The sequence below is a fragment of the Eulemur rufifrons genome, chromosome 7, assembly GCF_041146395.1.
Source record: "Eulemur rufifrons isolate Redbay chromosome 7, OSU_ERuf_1, whole genome shotgun sequence".
NCBI lineage: Eukaryota > Metazoa > Chordata > Mammalia > Primates > Lemuridae > Eulemur > Eulemur rufifrons.
This window is the reverse complement of record NC_090989.1, coordinates 227,338,475-227,356,426: the sequence shown is the minus strand read 5'-3', so window position 1 is coordinate 227,356,426 and position 17,952 is coordinate 227,338,475. Positions and strand designations below refer to the sequence as shown.

At 43.0% G+C, this 17,952-nt stretch overlaps 1 protein-coding gene across 1 annotated transcript in view; it reads left to right on the top strand.

Moving 5' to 3' along the window:
- GLIS3 (GLIS family zinc finger 3) overlaps window positions 1-17,080 on the top strand; it is a 433,080-nt gene extending 416,000 nt beyond the window's left edge. The window contains exons 10-11 of the mRNA XM_069474177.1: window positions 11,866-12,048; window positions 12,913-17,080. Coding sequence (XP_069330278.1) covers window positions 11,866-12,048; window positions 12,913-13,049 — 320 coding nt within the window. The 3' untranslated portion in view covers window positions 13,050-17,080. The remainder of the gene's footprint in view (window positions 1-11,865; window positions 12,049-12,912) is intronic.
- The last annotated feature ends 872 nt before the right edge of the window (window positions 17,081-17,952 follow it).

Sequence of the window (17,952 nt, the reverse complement as noted above, 5' to 3'; positions counted from 1 at the left end):
TGAGCCCTTTGCAATTATCAGTGGCAGACCCTCCCCCTCCTCCCCTGCCTCATCCCTGGAAATGAGAATACAAGCCCGAGGGCCAGCATGTGGCTCACACTGATAAATGCTCTCACCAGTTCCCTGCAGACCAGGTGAAGTGCTATGAGGGGCACAAGTGGAAAGAACACCCAGAGTGTTCAGAGTGCATGTCACCGTGGCCTGTGAGCTGGCAGCAGGAGCTGTAGATGGAAATGGCCCCGCATCTTGGAACCAGGTGGACTTTTCTAACTAGATAGAAGCCCTCATGCTGGAACCCATTTGTCCAGGGGCAAAGGGACCAGGCGGTTGCTCTGGCTGTCAGGGGGCTTCCATCAATAGGAATGTGCCAAAGTGGAATTTTAAGGGTTATTATTTCCATTATTTTCCTCTTTCTTGGTAGAGTAGTTGCTTAAATGTCAGTCGTAAATAGCTCGAGTGCTTTGCAAGCTGGTTCAATTCTCAGCCCGAAGAAAAATCTGTCTTCCTAACACAGTCTGCGAGCTGTTCCCGCAGCTTCCCCATTTATAGACTCTGTATTAAAATGAAGAGTCAGTTTCTCTACCTCTTCCAGAAAGGAAGCTTAGTAGAGTCCTAGCTCAGGTGAAAACCTGGGTGCTGTTGGTGGCCAAGACCAAGAGCCTGGGCAAAAATGACAACCAAATTGTGGAGATTTCACTTTTAACAGCAGCATCTTTTCTTTTCTTTTTTTTTTTTTTTTTTGAGACAGGATCTTGCTCTGTCACCCAGGCTGGAGTGCAGTGGCAAGATCACAGCTTACTGCAGCCTCAACCTCCTGTGCTCAAGTGATCCTCCTGCCTCTGCCTCCCAAGTAGCCGGTACTATAGGTGTGCACTACCACATCTGGCTAATTTTTAAAATTTTTTTGTAGAGATGGGATCTCACTATGTTCCCAGTTAGTCTCACACTCCTGGCCTCAAGCAGTCCTCCCACTTCGGCCTCTCAAAGTGCTGGGATTACAGGCATAGACCACCATGCCCAGCCTAAGAGCAGCATCATTTTATACTTAAGGGAGGTGGGTTATGTGAGAAAAATTGCTTAAGAACTGCCTATGTGTTACATATAACCTCTAAATATTTCTAAGCTTATGTCATGGTCATGTAATTGCTACTGTCCACTGACAGCCTACTGTGTGCCAGGGAATACACTAAATGCTTTTATAAACGTTGTCATACATAATGTTTTCCACAACCCTATAAAATAGGTATTATTTTCAAAGAAAATGAGGCTCAAGAAGGAAAATCATTTATCTAAGACACATAGTTGACTAATGGGTCATCTGGGTTTAAACCCAAATCCAAGTTGTTCATGCAATGGATAGAAATAAAATAGTGGCTAAAACAGAAAATTGGCCATAAAACATTTCTGAAATGTCTCTGTTTCTACTCTTGAGAATTTTTAGAATTTTTAGAATTTTTTAGTGATAAGGTGATTTGATCAATTAATTCATTACTTTTCCTCCTAATGAGAATGTTTGTATTTTCTAAAATGTTAGTAACTTTGCCTGTAGCCTGGCAGTGAGAGACCTCAACAAAAATGGTAAGATTTTGTTAAAGTTGATTTGGTCATGAGCTTAAGCCCCAGTAGTCTGACGTGAACTGTGTCCCCAAAGAGACCATGGCTTAGGTCTTGGTTCTGAAACTTGGTAGCTATGAGGATTTGGGTAAGTTATTTTTAACTTCACTTTTTTGTCTATAAACTAGAGGCAATACTACTACTAAAAAGTTGTTTTAAGGATGAAGATTTTGTATGTAAAACACCTAGGACAATGTTTGTCTTCAAGCAATTAAATATTAATTCCTTTCCTTTCTTATGACAGAATTCTGAGTAATTGGTATAACACTAACCAAATATCTTATGAAAATGTCAAAGCAGGAGGACCGCCAATGAGCAAAGTCTGGACAGTAGGAGATCATGGTGATCACTATTTTAGTTCTGCTTCCCATTTGTTTTAAGATGAAGGCTAAATCCATGAGTATCTAGATATTTAGAAATATCAAAGTGGTTGGATGAATTTTCCACTTTTATTGGCATGGTATCATGTAAACAAAGGTATTGGTTATAAAGGCAAGGCATTCAACAGTTCCTCTGCTTCCATCTCTTTGTCTGTAAAATGGGAACATTTGTTTGAATTACCTTTTTATCAGACAGAAGTGTCAGCTCGGTACCTAAGAAGGAAGCTTTAAGGTGTCTCAGTACTAAGGTACCATGTAAGTAGTGCATGTAGGATTCCCTGGGCTTTTCTCTGAGTAAAAAGTTTGAATACGCAGAGTCAGGCTGAGAAGATGTAACCCAAAAAACTATATCCTGATGGTCCTTAGGAGCTTTACCAGAGACTTACTGATGTTTTCCCCTTTTTTCCTCATTGGCTTCTGTCATGGATTACAGAACGTATTCAAAGCACGCAGATCATGGTGAATTCCCCAGAGAAGACGAGAATCCACAAATAGCCAGAATGTTGGAGAAGAGGAAATTAGGGGAGCCGAGGGAAATGAGGACTTTTGTCTTCTTTCTCTTTCTCTGTATTTGTATTTTCAGAGATTGTTTCAGTGTGGTTGGATGGAGTATTTCACAATCTATTGTTAGTGATTGCAAGCTTTAACCTTGGCAGGGAGCATTTGAATCACTCAGAAAGGGCTGGTTGACCCAAGTAAATCTCCCACTGCCAGAGTGTGGGAAGGGATATTTTTAGCAGGGATTCTTCTTAGACTTGCTGTTGTCTTTGTCATCTTCTTTCCCATGTTCATTTAATTCACCAGGAAGCAGAATCCCTGGATTCAGCAAACCTTCCTCCATTCCACCCTCCAAAGTTGCATCCCAAGGCTGAGTGAAACCAGAGCACCTTCACAGCGGGAACAAAGCATGGGTTGGCCAGTGATGGTCTGCAGCCCCGCACAGTGTGCTGAGGGGTGCAGGCCTCTTTTAAGTACTAGGGTTTATGGAAAGCAAAAAGGCATCCCATCAGTAAAGGCCTATAGCTTAATTATGATTAAATTAACCAAGATGTACTGTCATTCATGCACTTAACAAATATTTATTGAATGCCTAGTATATGCCAGGGGCTATTCTTGGTGCCGTGGATGCAGTAGTAAACAGACTGGATGAGTTCTCTGCCTTTATGGAACATGTAGTTTAGTGGGGAAGACATATAATATAGATATTCATAACATCAAGTCATATATGCCCACTCATTTTTAAATAGACTGTTATTTAGAGTAGTTTTAGGCTCACAGCAAAATTTAGTGGAAAATACAAGAAGTTCTCATATGTGCCCTGCCCCCTCCATACCCCACCGTACACATATATAACCTCCCCTGCTATCAACATCTCACACAAGTGTGGTGCATTTGTTATAATCAATGAACCTACATTGACACATGATTATCATGTAGAGTCTGCAGTTTATGTTAGGGGTCACTTTGACTGTTGTACATTCTCTGGGTTTTGACAAATGTATAATGACATGTATCCACTGTTACAGTTTCTTACAGAGTAGTTTAACTGTCTTAAAAATTCTCTGTACTCTGTTCAGCCCCATCCTGGAAACCACTGATCTTTTTATTGTCTCCGTATTCTACCTTTTCTGGAATGTCATGTAGTTGGAATCATGCAGCCTTTTCAAATTGGTTTTTTTCACCTAGTAATATACATTTAAGTTTCCTGAGTGTCTTCTTGTGACTTGATAGCTCATTTCTTTAAATACAAAGGGGAACAATTGCTGAATGGTATGGTAGGAGTATGTTTAGTTATGTAAGAAGCTGCTGGCCAATCTTCCAAAGTGGCTGTACCATTTTGCATTCCCGCTGGCAGTGAGCGAGGGTTGATACCAGTCCACATCCTCACCACCATTGGTGTTATACTAGTGGTCCAGACTTTCACCATTCTGATAAATGTGTAGTGTGCCCACCCATTTTTGAAAGATAATATTATCTGTGGGAACGAAGAATCCTTCAGCTTTTCTTAGTTAGCTGTTTGAGGGGCCTTGAGCAGTGCTAGTCGGTGCTTACTGAAAATAGCCACCTTTTCCAGACCGTCGCAGGTCAGTGCCTTTGGTTAAAATAGTTGTGGCATATGAGTCTTGGTTGAGCCTAAAGTGGATTGAACAACAACATCCTCATTCTCTGGGGATATTCCAAATTGTAAAGCAGTTCAGAGACATAGAGTGAGTTCTTCTCCAGGTGGCCAGAAACCTCTAAACTTGGAAATTAGGTTAGCTTAACTAAGGGAGGTTTGCTTAACTAAGCTTAACTAAGATCCAGGTTTGCCTAACTAAGGGAGAATGATGAGATTGTTCCTTAAAATCGGGGACACAGGAGAAAGAAGAGGAGGAGGAGCCAATGTAGGGAAGGGGATAGTGGTGAGATGATTGAAGTCATGGTGGAAGTGTGATCTGCCCGTGTTTGGGGAATGGCAGTCACCGCATGCCCAGAGGGCACCACCACTGTCCCTGAACCAAGCAGTAAGTGGCAGCAGGAGCTTGACTGGTGATTTACTATCCCTTCCTCTTCTCTTTCTCTTGACTTGGTTTACAGAGGTATTCAAAGGTCGGCCGGGCGCGGTGGCTCACGCCTGTAATCCTAGCACTCTGGGAGGCCGAGGCGGGTGGATCGCTCGAGGTCAGGAGTTCGAGACCAGCCTGAGCAAGAATGAGACCCCGTCTCTACTAAAAATAGAAAGAAATTATATGGACAACTAAAATATATATATACAAAAAAATTAGCCGGGCATGGTGGCTCATGCCTGTAGTCCCAGCTACTCGGGAGGCTGAGGCAGTAGGATCGCTTAAGCCCAGGAGTTTGAGGTTGCTGTGAGCTAGGCTGATGCCACGGCACTCACTCTAGCCCGGGCAACAGAGTGAGACTCTGTCTCAAAAAAAAAAAAAAAAAGAGGTATTCAAAGGTGGTGGGCCGGCCGGGCGCAGTGGCTCACGCCTGTAATCCTAATACTCTGGGAGGCCGAGGCGGGTGGATCATTTGAGCTCAGGAGTTCAAGACCAGCCTGAGCAAGAGCAAAACCCCATCTCTACTAAAAAATAAAAAGAAATTCACTGGAAAACTAAAAATATATAGAAAAAAATTAGCTGGGCATAGTGGTGCATGCCTGTAGTCCCAGCTACTTGGGAGGTTGAGGCAGAAGGATTGCTTGAGCCCAGGAGTTTGAGGTTGCTATGAGCTAGGCTGACACCACGGCACTCTAGCCAGGGTGACAGAGCGGGACTTTGCCTCAAAAAAAAAAAAAAGGAAAAACAAAGGTGGTAGGCCAAAGGTCCCCAGAGGGTAGGGGAATCCACAAAGAGCCACAAGAATATTGGAGAAAAAGAAATCCAAAGACCCCAGGAGAGTAGGGTTATGCATCTTCTTTATAAATCCCTGTCTCTTGGCTTCTGATTTTTTTTTTTTTTTTGAGACAGAGTTTCGCTCTGTCACCCTGGCTAGAGTGCCGTGGCATCAGCCTAGCTCACAGCAACCTCAAACTCCTGGGCTCAAGCAATCCTTCTGCCTCAGCCTCCCGAGTAGCTGGGACTACAGGCATGCGCCACCATGCCTGGCTAATTTTTTCTATATATTTTTAGTTGTCCATATAATTTCTTTCTATTTTTAGTAGACACAGGGTCTCGCTCTTGCTCAGGCTGGTCTTGAACTCCTGAGCTCAAACGATCCACCCGCCTCGGCCTCCCAGAGTGCTAGGATTACAGGCATAAGCCACCGCGCCCGGCCTCAGCTTCTGATTTGAGCCCACCTGCTCATCACTTAGGCTCATCCATGCCCCTGCGTATGCAGCAATCATATGACTGAGGCCAAAGATGCTACACTTCCTAAAGTAACCCACAAAATTGTAGAATCTGTGGAAAAATAATTAGAGTCATAAGGTTCATAAATATACATCCTTCCTTCCGCTTGGCTAGCAAACAGCCATGCCACCAAGAAAGCGAGGGGCTGCCAAGTCTGCCCCTGCCACTAATACCTGCTTATTCTCCTGCCCAGGCGGGAACTGCCTAGCGCCACTGGCAGAAAAACCGCTCTGCTGGGGCTGGTCCTCTGCAGAGCTGTGGGGTGGCCTCCTGCCTGTACCCACCCTCGTGGGATTGGGTCAAACAAAGGGAACCAAAGTCAAAATGTCATTCGTTAAGTTTCATTCTTCCTATCTTGAATGCATTTTGGAGAAAAGAATTGCATCTCTATACATCCTTTAAAGAAAATTTCCTTTTCATTGTCATATGTAGTATGACATTACATTACTTGATTTCTCATTTATATATTTATCATCTTTCTCACTAACACGTAAGCTCCGAGAAGGCGTGGAGTGTATTTAGTCACCACTGTAGCCTCAGCACTTGAGTAAGTGCTTAGTAAACAGTAAACAGTTGTCATGTGAATGAAAGCATAGAAATTGAAATGCTTGTGTTAGAAGAATAGGAAAGGAAAAGTGAAAAGTGACATTTATGGAGTGTGAGCTCTGTGTTAGGCATGTGCTCAGCACTTTACATTGGATAGTCTCTATTAATCTTCTGTAATCTCTGTGGTTACTACGCAAGTAGATACTATCACATCCTCATTTTACAAAAATACAACAACAGCAGTAAAGGCAAGCACACACATTAGTCACTGTTTCTTCCGAAAAGTCAAAAGAAACAGATGACTCCTGAGATTTGGGTAGTGGCTGAAAAACTGCAGTGCTTGGCCTGGATCCCTGAATTGCTACAGTCTGGACCACACGGGAGTTGAAGCATTTTTCCATCTGAAGCTACTCAGGGGTCTTGGGCCCCCAACACTGTTTTGGAGGAGCCTCCCAGAGGGTCCTGCCATGCATAATTAGGCCACACCCTGGTTGGAGAAGTGGTTCTGGGGGACCTTCCTGATATCTGTGAGGGGTGCCTGCTGTTCTGTGTGAGCCGGAACTGTCAGTTGTCCTCGTGGTCCAGGCTGAGCCTAGTGCAGGGAAAGGTCAGTCTCGGTTATGAGTGTTGTCCATCCAGCGTTTTTCCAGGTACCCAGAGTTTGATAGTGGTTCTCCAGCCTCGCCTTAAAGGAAAACAAGAATTTTGTTTTGCAAAGCCATCTGCTGCGTAAACAAGCCTACTCAGTACACAGATCGTGACTTAACACCTTTACCGTGCAGGCTGGTGGTATTCATTACCACACGTGTGTATCAACAGTTGGGTGGGCCCTTCTGTGTTGACACACCACCATCATATGGGGTGGAAGATGGAGCCCCGCCCTGGCTCGTGGCCACTCCCAGTGTGCACAGTGAGCGAGGCCCACGGTCTGAAGTCAAGAAAGTAGGGAACATGCTTCCTTCTGCTTCCAGAAGAGAAGGTGGTTCCTCTAGGAGAGTTGAAGTGCCCTGACACTTTAGCTTAAAACACTGCTCAATTTCTTTAGGGTTGGGAATTATTTACTTATTGATGTATTTATATTCTGGTTTCCCCCACAAAAATTAAAGTGGCAAATTTGTAAGGAAAAGACAGATATGATATAATGGAAACGCTAATATACTTCCTATCTTGAAGGCCAGGAGTCTAATCATTTATCTGGCTTTTATTTAAAATCTTGGTGGGTCTTGTGTTTTCCTTTCAGTAAATTAATCAGAAACATTCCTGATTAACAAAGTCTGCTCTGCTACACCTGGGAATTCAGATTGTACTAGAGCTGTGCTGTCTGATACAGTAGCCACAAACCAAGTGTGGCTATTTAAATTTGAATTAATTAAAATCAAATAAAATTTAAAAGTCAGCTCCTCACTCGTACCAGCCACATTTCATGGGCTCAGTAACCACATATAGCTACTGTATCGGACAGTACAGATAAAGCACATTTCCATCCTCACGGAAAATTTTATTGGATAGTGCTGCCCTAGAGAATATTCTTTCTATTATCATATTTAGTCATGCAGTTCCTTTCTCCTCTAACCTCCCCCACTTCCCTTCCACTTAGGGAAGGAAATCTACACCCAGCTTCATGGGGCTGCTTTATCATCATTAGCAGCAAGAGTGACCCTGAACTCGTGATCTAACATATCATCACAGAGACACCAGTGACCCCATATGACAAAGTAAAGAGAAAGGCTTTTCAGGAATGAATTTTAGTGATATGTGATGAAACCCAGAGTTAATATTAGAAGAGAAAACAGGATACAAAACAGTGTGTGTGTGTGTGTGTGTGTGTGTGTGTAAAACATTCCAGTTTTGTGTATATCTGGCCATTTCTGATTCGTGAAAATAAAGACAATTTTTCCTTTCTTTGTTTATACTCATCTACATTTTCTAGTTGGTATAATTAGCTTCAAACATTTTTATAATTAGAAAAACAAGTTTGTTTTTAGAAGAAAAAAAAAAAACTTCCCAAAACTGAAAGGAGGAGGAATGATTCTCCTTGACCTTCAGGAGCTATAATTTAGGTAGAATGAGTTTATCTGCAAATACCTCCCCTCCTCCACTCTTGGAGATAAAGTAACTTTTGAAGTGGAGGGGTGATTTTGTAATCAATGTGACAACTAACATTTATTGCCAATATATATTTATGTGTATGTTCTTATGCTCTCGTGAATGTATGTGTCCTCACTTCAACTAGATTATCAATGATCAAAGGCAAGGATGTATCTTCTATTTCTTTGCTCTCCCTGACAGCACCCTAACCCACACTTGATAACCCTTATTGACTGACTGGCTGACTGACAGATTGGCTGACCTTGCCATCACTCTTAGGTTTTATGCCCACAAAATGTGTTAACATCTTGCCTCATTTTGCTTTGGGTCCGAGAAGTAGTATTCTTTCCAAATTTGCTACATGAAATCCAGCCGCTGGAATACAGGAGCCATTCATCAGAAAGTGAGTTAGGCTTTCTCTGAGTCCGTGTGTGTGGCAAGACCCTAATGGAATTTTTTTTTTTTTAATTTTGTTAGTTTTATGGAAATAGCACTGGGAAGAGAATATGTTAAAACTCTTTGATTTGAGTGACCACAACCATCTACACCAGTGTATTTGGCACCTCTAGTAACCGGCTACTTGGAGGGAGAGATTTAATAAGGAGGATTTTCTTTTCTTGAGTTGGCTGTTAGAGTGATAAAACATGCTTGCGGGGCCATTCTGGTTTTGACAGTTTCTTGTGTTAGCCAAGACACCCACAGGCAGGAATTATAGTCTACTCTGCCCTCTCACTCAGATCCAGACCAGGAGATGGAGCCCAGAATGTGAGGTTTAATATTTAACTTCACTGGATATATTTTACCACATCACAAACCTTTTATATTCATGCATATCACAACACTTCAATATTGATTGAAGCCATGTAACATTTCTGTTCTCTCTTAGAAATAGGAGAGAAGATAGGAAAGGGAGAATAAATTGGTTTTCACAAAAAGCCAGTGAAAGTCTCTATCATTGTCCCTGAATGATTAATGTCCCTGTTTGTGGAGGTGTGGGAGTTTAGTGAAAAATGTCTTCTCTTCTTGGAAGGGTAATATGATACTGAGGAGTGCTACCAGGGAATTTATGGGTGACAAACATGAGCAGAGCTGGCATGCGGGTATAGATAGCAAATATTGTCTGTTTTGCTCAGTGAGGAGATGTTACGTTTGAATAGAGACCAGCTATGATAGTTCATGGTACTGTTTTCCTCCTGATGGGTATGCCATGTTTCCATGTGCCTGCCCACCAGGTACCCAAAGTTGAGATCAGTCCAAGAAACTATCCAAACCACACAGCCCACATTCCAAATTCCTCCAGACCACTCAAACATGTTGCTGTTTAGAGCCTCCACTAGGGTGAATGAAGAAAACAGAACATGTATCAATTAGTGCAGAATCTAGGAGCCATGGGCAAGAGATACACAACTCAGGTCTCCAATGGTCCAAAAATGCTCCAGAAGATTCCACCTGGGAACTGGGGATGTGTCACATTCCTGCTGCTGTGTTTGCTCTTACATTTGGTTATTGTGGAAGGACTTACTGCCTTTTCAAAGATTTTATTTCCCTTAATAAACTTTATTTTTAAGAACTACATTGTCATTGTAAAATAATTACTTTTTATTTTCCTTTATTGAGCAAACACATGTATTATATAAATTATGTTATTAAAGTATATTAAATATATAAATTTTAATTATATAACTAAATATAGCATAAAAATTATATTATATAATATGTAAATATTAACTCTTTATAACTCAGAGATGTAGTTACTACTATTAAACCCATTTTACAAGTTGGAAAACTGAGACACCAAGAAGCTAAGTAATGTACAAAGACCAGACAGTTGTTAAGTAGCTGAGCTAAGATTTGAACCCAGGAAGTCTGGATCCAGAGTGCTTGCTCTTCTCCACTATTAAAATTCAAAAAAATATGAAGGCAAAAAATAAATACCCAGAGACAACTATGACATGGGACTTTGCCATCATCATCCTGTACATAGACTTCCATATCGTTGAGCCAGTCTTTATGTTCAATTTTGTGTCTTGCTTTTTTTTTAAATTAAACTTGATAATGGTCTTTCCATGCTGTTAAAAACTCCTTATAAATGTTGTTTTAATGGCCATTTAATATTCCCATCATGTAAATGTACCACTATTTGTTTAACCATTCTTTTATGGGTGGCCATTTCAGCTCTTCAGTTTTCTGTTGTGATCACTAGCACTGTGATGATGGTCTTGGTGCAGAATTTCTTATATTCTGCATAAGAACGTAAAATTTAGTGTCTGTGGAAGGACTCCCGGGGCACTTAATTTCTCGTTTTTTCCATCAAAAACAGAATAGTGGTATCAATAATAACTGACATTTACAAAGCACTTTAAAACATTTTAGATGTACTTCCTTATCCAATGACTCATTTAATCTTCACAATAGCCCTGCGAAGTAGACCATGATACTCATATTTTACAGCTGAGGAAACAGACACAATGCAATACAGAGTTAGAAAGCAGCAGAGCTGCAGCTCTCCCTTCAATAAAGTATAGAATTAAGATTTCATTATTATATTTTTGAAAGCACATTATACCCTAAGAAAATAATCCATTGACTTAAATTTATCACGAGGCAAGGAGAAAGAAAGAAAAGGTAAGGTATCTTGAAAGGTTTGAAGGATCATCGAAAAGAACCATATAGGACCCCCAGGAAAACTCCACTGAATGGGAAAAAAATTGAAAGAGATAGATGAAATAAGATTATCAAAAGATCATTATTTTCAAATATTTGAAAATCTTTCTTGATATTTCTTCATTATATTATTCACTTCCAGTTTTATCATTTACTTCAAATAACAATTATAATTGTTAAGTTAATTGTAGTATATCCAACTGTGGAATACTATGTACCTATTTAAAATAATAAGGACCATATAAATGTATTTGAATTTCTGTGTTGGAAAGACAGATGGATACATTTTTTTTTTTTTACATGGGCCTTGTTCAAGGTTAAACATTCTGCATTCTTCGGATTTTTACCAAATGTGAAAACAAAATATAGGATAAAGGAAGTTCAGGAAGATGCATTCAAAACCTGGTGGGAGGGCCCCGGGTAGGAACATCCCCTGAAGGTCAGGCCTTCTGTGTCCAGGAATCTTCAGAGAGTTTAAGGAAGATAAGAAACTCTCCCATTTCAGATACTAAAGCACAAGATAAAAATGTTATGAGCGAACAAGCCTGGAAATCCGTCTGAGGTAGAAGAGCTTCAGCCCAAATAGTGCATTCCAGATGCTTGCTGGGAAGATTTTACAAGTGGCCTTAAGAGTTAATGGCATTTTATCCCGTGAAGCCAGGCTGGGTTCTAGCTGGGTTGGAGCGGCCTGTGGAACTTGTACCCTGAAGGAGCTCAGTGCCATGCTTGCATTTCAGGATTTTATGGGCAGCTGCAGACGTTCTGCCCCCCACATTACCCCGAGTCCCAGAGAACCGTGCCGCCTGGCAGCTCCTGCAGTGTGGTGCCTTCCTTCGAGGACTGCCTGGTCCCCACATCCGCGGGCCAGGCTGGTTTTGATGTTTTCCACAGAGCCTTCTCGACTCACTCGGGCATTACAGGTGTGTTGGGTGTCTGTGACTTAGGCACTCGGGCCAGCGGGCAGGAGAGACCAGGTGGGTTTCCTGTGACTGGCCTGGACTAAACCCAGCACGTGACCACATCAAGTCCTGTTGAACTGTCCCTGACATGTCTTCACCTTCCTCTTCAGCCCTGCTCTAGCTCCACGTCCCCCACCTAGTGCAGCAGCCATCTTGTCTCCCCACCCCGTGGCCATAACCTTCCAGCAAGTCTCGCTGGATCTACTCCTCACCTTTATCGTTCTGCCCTCCAAAAAGGAAGGATGCAATGTGCCACGTTCCTGCTCAAATACCTTAAATAATTCCCAGTTGCCTAGAGAATAAACTTTCCTGTCCAGCATGGGGCATCCACAGCCCCCACAAGCTAGCCCTGCTCAAGCTCCCCAGGTCTGCCCGCAAAATGTTTCCCTGACATGCCTTTCACCTGAGCTTTGCCAGCACCTTTGACCCCACCTGCCCCTCCCTTTCTGTCTTTGCTCCCTGCTTCCTCTTTCTGGAATGTTCTTTCCCTGCATCTCCATCTGTGAAAATCCCATTCTCTTTTATGACTCAATTTTGATATCACCTCCTCCTTTTGAGACCACCCTCACGCTTCCCTTAAACGCTTTTCTTTTGTTTCTATTTCTTTTGTATTTTGTGCCGGGTCACGTTTTAGCCAGCTGTCTGCAAGCCAGCCTCCTCTCACGCTAAGGTCCCTGAGGACGGTGCCCCGCTGGAGGGCCTAGGTCCCTGTGGGTGCCGCCCTGACCCCCGGCTGGCATTTGCTGAACTGCAGCACTGCGCTGCACACTGGTGGGCGCGGTGTAGATTAGGAGTTTCTGACTTCCTGTGTTCTTTCTCTTCCAGTGTATGATTTGCCTTCCGGTTCCTCAAGCCTCTTCGGGGAGTCTCTCCGCAGCGGTCCTGAAGACGCTGCATTCTTGCAGCTCAGCGCTGTGGACCGCTGTCCCAGCCAGCTCTCCTCTGTCCACACGGAAGGCTAAACGCTCCCTGGGCCCCTGCTGTGCATCTGGACCCGTCTTGTTGCTTGCCACCTTCTGTTCTCACACCCTCACAGGCTGCACGAGGAAGGATGTCAACCCGATCAGCAGAACCTGCGGAGTCGCTGACGTGCCCTTGGAAGGCAGGAGCGGACGGTCAGAGCTAGCTTTGCGGGAATGTGTGCAGTTGCTCCTTTTCCTCTCTGGGTCTGCTGGACCCGGTGACCGGCAGGACTGTCTTCTCAAAGGGAATTTAGAATCTCAGTCGACTGGATACCTGTTACTTCCTGGCTGGCGACCCTCAAAGGACACCAGTGAAATGATGTGCGTGTGAAAATGCAGTTGGGGGATGGCTCTGGCTGAATACTCCAAATAGGGAAGGACAACCCAGTCGCCAGAGACACAGAGGGCTGCCTCACCCAGCACCCGCCCTCACTGCTGGCAGGGGCAGAGCCAGGCAGGTGAGGGAACTCCACGTCCAAAGCATCGTGTGGTCTCGACTCCTGGAAACTCCCCGGATTTCGCTTTCCTCTTAGATAATCCCATGCTAACCCATTGCTTCTCGGTGTTTCTCCCACGGCAAAATAAGGTTTTATATTTTAGCGACCTATGGCTGTTTTTAAAGACTTGTTACACATCTACTTTAAAAGGAAAACAAATATTTAGAGGTCTGTTCTTTGGATGGAAATTGCTATTATTTTAATCACCTCAGTGCCATACATTTTGCACAGCTGTAGCTCTGCCTGGCCCCACCCTGGAATGTTGGTTTTGCAGTTAGCAAAGGCTACCTGGGAGACGGGGTGGGCACACCCCTCCCTCATGGCCAAGGCTGTAGCAGGAACCCTCCTGGGTTGACTGTTCAGCATCTCCACCTCAAAGACCTTGTTCAAAGAAAAATCTTGTTTGACTGGTTTTCCCATTGCCTCCCCTCTGATGTTCCACCCAGAGAAATGCCGGAAGACGTGAGAACAGGGACACGCTGAGCTGTCCCTGTCTCTCGGAAAACCAAACAAGGAATGCCTGATGTCCAGTTACTTTGCATGGTCTCTACTCCTTCAGGACGTCCATTCATCTGTCTGTCTGTCCCTCCCTTACACTTCTCCCCACCCTGTCTCTGCATCCTTCTCGCCCTCTCCTTGACTGTGGGTCAGACATGCCCACCACCGCCATTGTCTCACCATCCACTCTGGGGAAGGTGGGCGGAAGAACGCAACCCCTTTTCTAAATCTCTGGTTTGAAGGCCTGGAATTTTCACAGAGCACATGGCCGTTTTATATCAACCCTAAATAGAAAGTCATTTAAGCTATTAGAAAGATCCCAAGTCCTAGGGCATAGGCTAGAAAAATTGGCCAACCCCAAAGACCCGGTAAATTCTGACATTCTGGTACTGTGACATTTCAGAGTTCCTTTTATCTCTTTCTAAAAATGTTTTCGGAACAAAAGTGAAACATGCTGTTTGTCAAACTGAGATCATTACAGTCTTCAACAAGACCATGAAACAGCTTGGTGTTGGACTTAGGATCCTGTGACGGTTTGTATCCTGACAGACGGGTCCTTCCAGTCTGGCTGCACAATCAGTAGAGTTCTACCTGATTCAGGAGTTCATTCCAACATGCAGTAGAAGGAGGTGAATAAAGAACCAAATGTGGATTTCATTCTTACAGCGCACTTGGTCAGTCCAGATTCTCTGACTAGTGGCCCGTGTGCTAAGTTACCGTGCAGACGTTGAAGTCTGCAAGAGATGAGTTGTCTGCTTTACAATAGGGAGCACACCAGCCTTCCTTTATACAGGCTGCATACAAAACACCATACTTCTTGCAGACTTTGTGCCCCTTGGCCTAAGCAAGGACACATGCATACATACACTGGCTTCATCGGTCACATCCGTCATATATCCTCTGTCACGCTCTAGAAAGAAAGGAAAACTCTGGTACCTTTAGGGAGACCATTCATCCTTTCTTAAATTTGGAAGCCTTTGTGAGGAACTTAAATACCTTTTGTTTGTGCAATGAGAAAAAAGATGAAAAGGCTAAGGTGTTATTGCAATTGATGTTGTCAGCCCTGCCTGTGGCTGTATATAATTTAAAGTAGAAAGGGGGGAGGAGGACAAGACAAGAAGCTGAACCTCAGAAACTGTGGACATCACCTCCCCCTTTTGGACTTACCAGGGCCTCTCACAGTCACCCTGCCCCTTTCTTGCTTTACCTGGCCTGGAGGGAGCCAGGGAGGGGCAGGCAGCAGACCTGCAGCCCCTCCCTCCTCAGCAGGAACTCGGAGGCCCAGCCCCTGAGGGGCACTCTTGTCCAGCGACCCTGCAGGAAGCAGTGAAGCCCCTCAGGTGCCTCTTCCTGTTCACTGATGGCTGCAGGTTTGAGATTAGGGCTCAGGACGTGGCACATTCAGGTTCCTTTTAAACTACACAGACTGTCCTCAGTTTCCAGAATCTCTCCTGATCTTAAAATTTGTCCCTTGCTTACTTTCAAAGCATTGCAGAAGATTTGGATATGCTTTCCTCATTTTTGTAGCAGTGTAAGTGGAAACTTCAAAAAATAATTCCCTTCCATTTCCTGGCTTTTTTAGTCGTGATATGTAACCATTTTCATAAACATCCGAACAGAGATTGTCATTCCCCTTTTTATAAAAAACTAGTGCTTGTGAAAACACACACAGCCCAAAGCCAATTATCCTATTATGTTAAAAAGAAAAAACAAAAATCAGTATGCCTGGAGACATTTAATTTGCTACATTGTCTTAATTCCCTAAAGGGGCTGCATCAAAATGTCAGTTGCAATTTAGCCTCTGATCAGCTGTTAAATATTATTTAAATATTGGCTGGTCCTGTGGGGTATCTCCCTTTACCCATGTCTCCCCCAAATTACATAAGTGATTGTAAAATAGAAAAAAAAAAAAAAAAGGTCTTTAGTAGATCACAGCATAGTTCCCCCTGATAACAGAGTGTTGGTTTTGTTCAGTTGTTTTTAAATTACCAGCTGTCAAGCACACTAGGACACTAATACCAGTTCTGAACAGGGATAAATTCAGCTCCCCATTCTGAGAACCTTGACTTTCTAGTTGCCTTGAAGTATTGGGAATAGTGACTGTAAATGTTCAGTTTAATTATTTGCTATTTTATTGGACTGTTTTGACCATGTCATTTTATAGCAGCATTTTTTAATGGCACTTTTTGTTGGTGGTGTGGAATTTCTGCGGTTACTTTTTTTTTTTTTTTGCAATGGATAAAGCAAAAAAAAAAAAGCACTCATCAGAGAAATGGTGAGTGTAAAACAGAAGAGATTTATTTTGTACAGACAGCAAAGCATCCTGTGTAATGTTGCTGACATAAAGCACTTTGGGGGGGAAAAGTGGAAATCTGTTTTCCATAAATCACACAGACTCTTGTACATAGTTATATACACTCACGTAGAGAAATGAACTGCGTATATCATACTGGATATGGGGCCAATTTTACTCTAGAGGCACATCTGGTGCTTATTGTCATAAATCTTTTAAAGAATTAGGTACACTTTTTTTCTATTAATATGTATAGTTTTGTGATTTGTCACAGTTATGTTTCATATAATCATAAGTTATTTTGTCTTGTTTCATGAAGTCCTTTTTTTATGTCAAAAGTAAAATGAAGGGATTGTGCACTTGGTACAGAATAAAACTGGAAATAGAGGATACGCCCTCCTGCCTGGAATCCTCCTTCAGCATGTCGCTTTAAAACACAACGGCCACAACTGTTGTTTGTTTGTTTGTTTGTTTGTTTTATTCTGTTTTGTTTTGCCATCAGCCTGCTACGGGGGATGGTAATTATAATTAAAAGCAGATTGGGGGGTAGGGAATGTCCAAGGCCAGCTTTAAAATGCCGCATTGCTTTGGGCCAGAGCTGCAGCCTGGATTTAATTATAGATATGAGGACGAAATGGCAGTAAAATGAATGTCTCCCTGAATCCTTTACATGTTGGGAGTGTCCATAAATAAAACATGAAGTTTTATTTCATCAGATTTAATTAAAGCTTTTATACATGTTTTATTGGTTATTCTATTAATCCGCCTCACAAACTGGATAAATGTGTGCTAGGGTTCGGGGTTTATTTGTGCCTTTTCAACGTAGCGCTACATCATGCTTCAGAAATGCCTCTAGCGCCTGGTACTCCAGGTGCCTGGGTTTCAACAAGCTGGCAGTTGGAGGAGGGGTCTTTTCAGCCCTGTTTTCCTAAAACCCTGCAGAAAAAGACAGAAGCATTAGCTTCCTGTGAGCTTGTTCCCTGAACTTTGCAGTCCTCTGATTCCCCAGAGAAGGGGGCTGCTACCATTTCCCTGGTTTTCCTATCCTGTCAACTCTGCAGGCTTTAGAAGCCACCTGACCCTTCGACTGCAATGAGCTTTTGTCCTCCGCTCCCATCAGCAGCTGGAGAGGGTGGTCAGGATATTCTTCCACTTCGTTGACCTGCTAGCAAAGCATGTGAGTCAAAGAGAGATCACATCTCCAGGATCATTCTTAGAAAAGTTGACTGTTTTCTTGCTACGTTTTTAAGACTGCAGAATTATTTTAAGGGAAGATACAAAGCAGAAGGGACCATGGTCCCATGTACCTTGTCTGGTTCCTCAGGTGAGAGAGCAGGCACCGTTGGTTCAGGGTTGTGGAGGCAGAAATAGTGCTGACTGATGAGACACAAAGAGCTCTTCAGCTTCCTAAAAGGAGAACATTGGTGGGAATGTAATTTGTTCCAACCTCTTTGGAGAACAGTTCTGCATTAAGTGGCAGAGGAGCAGGTCCACGTACCCTACAACCCAACAATTCCACTCCTTTCCAGAGACTCTTACGTGAGTGACAGTTGAGATACAAGATGTTCATAGCAATGTTACTCAATAGCCCAAACTGGAAATGACCCAGCTGCCT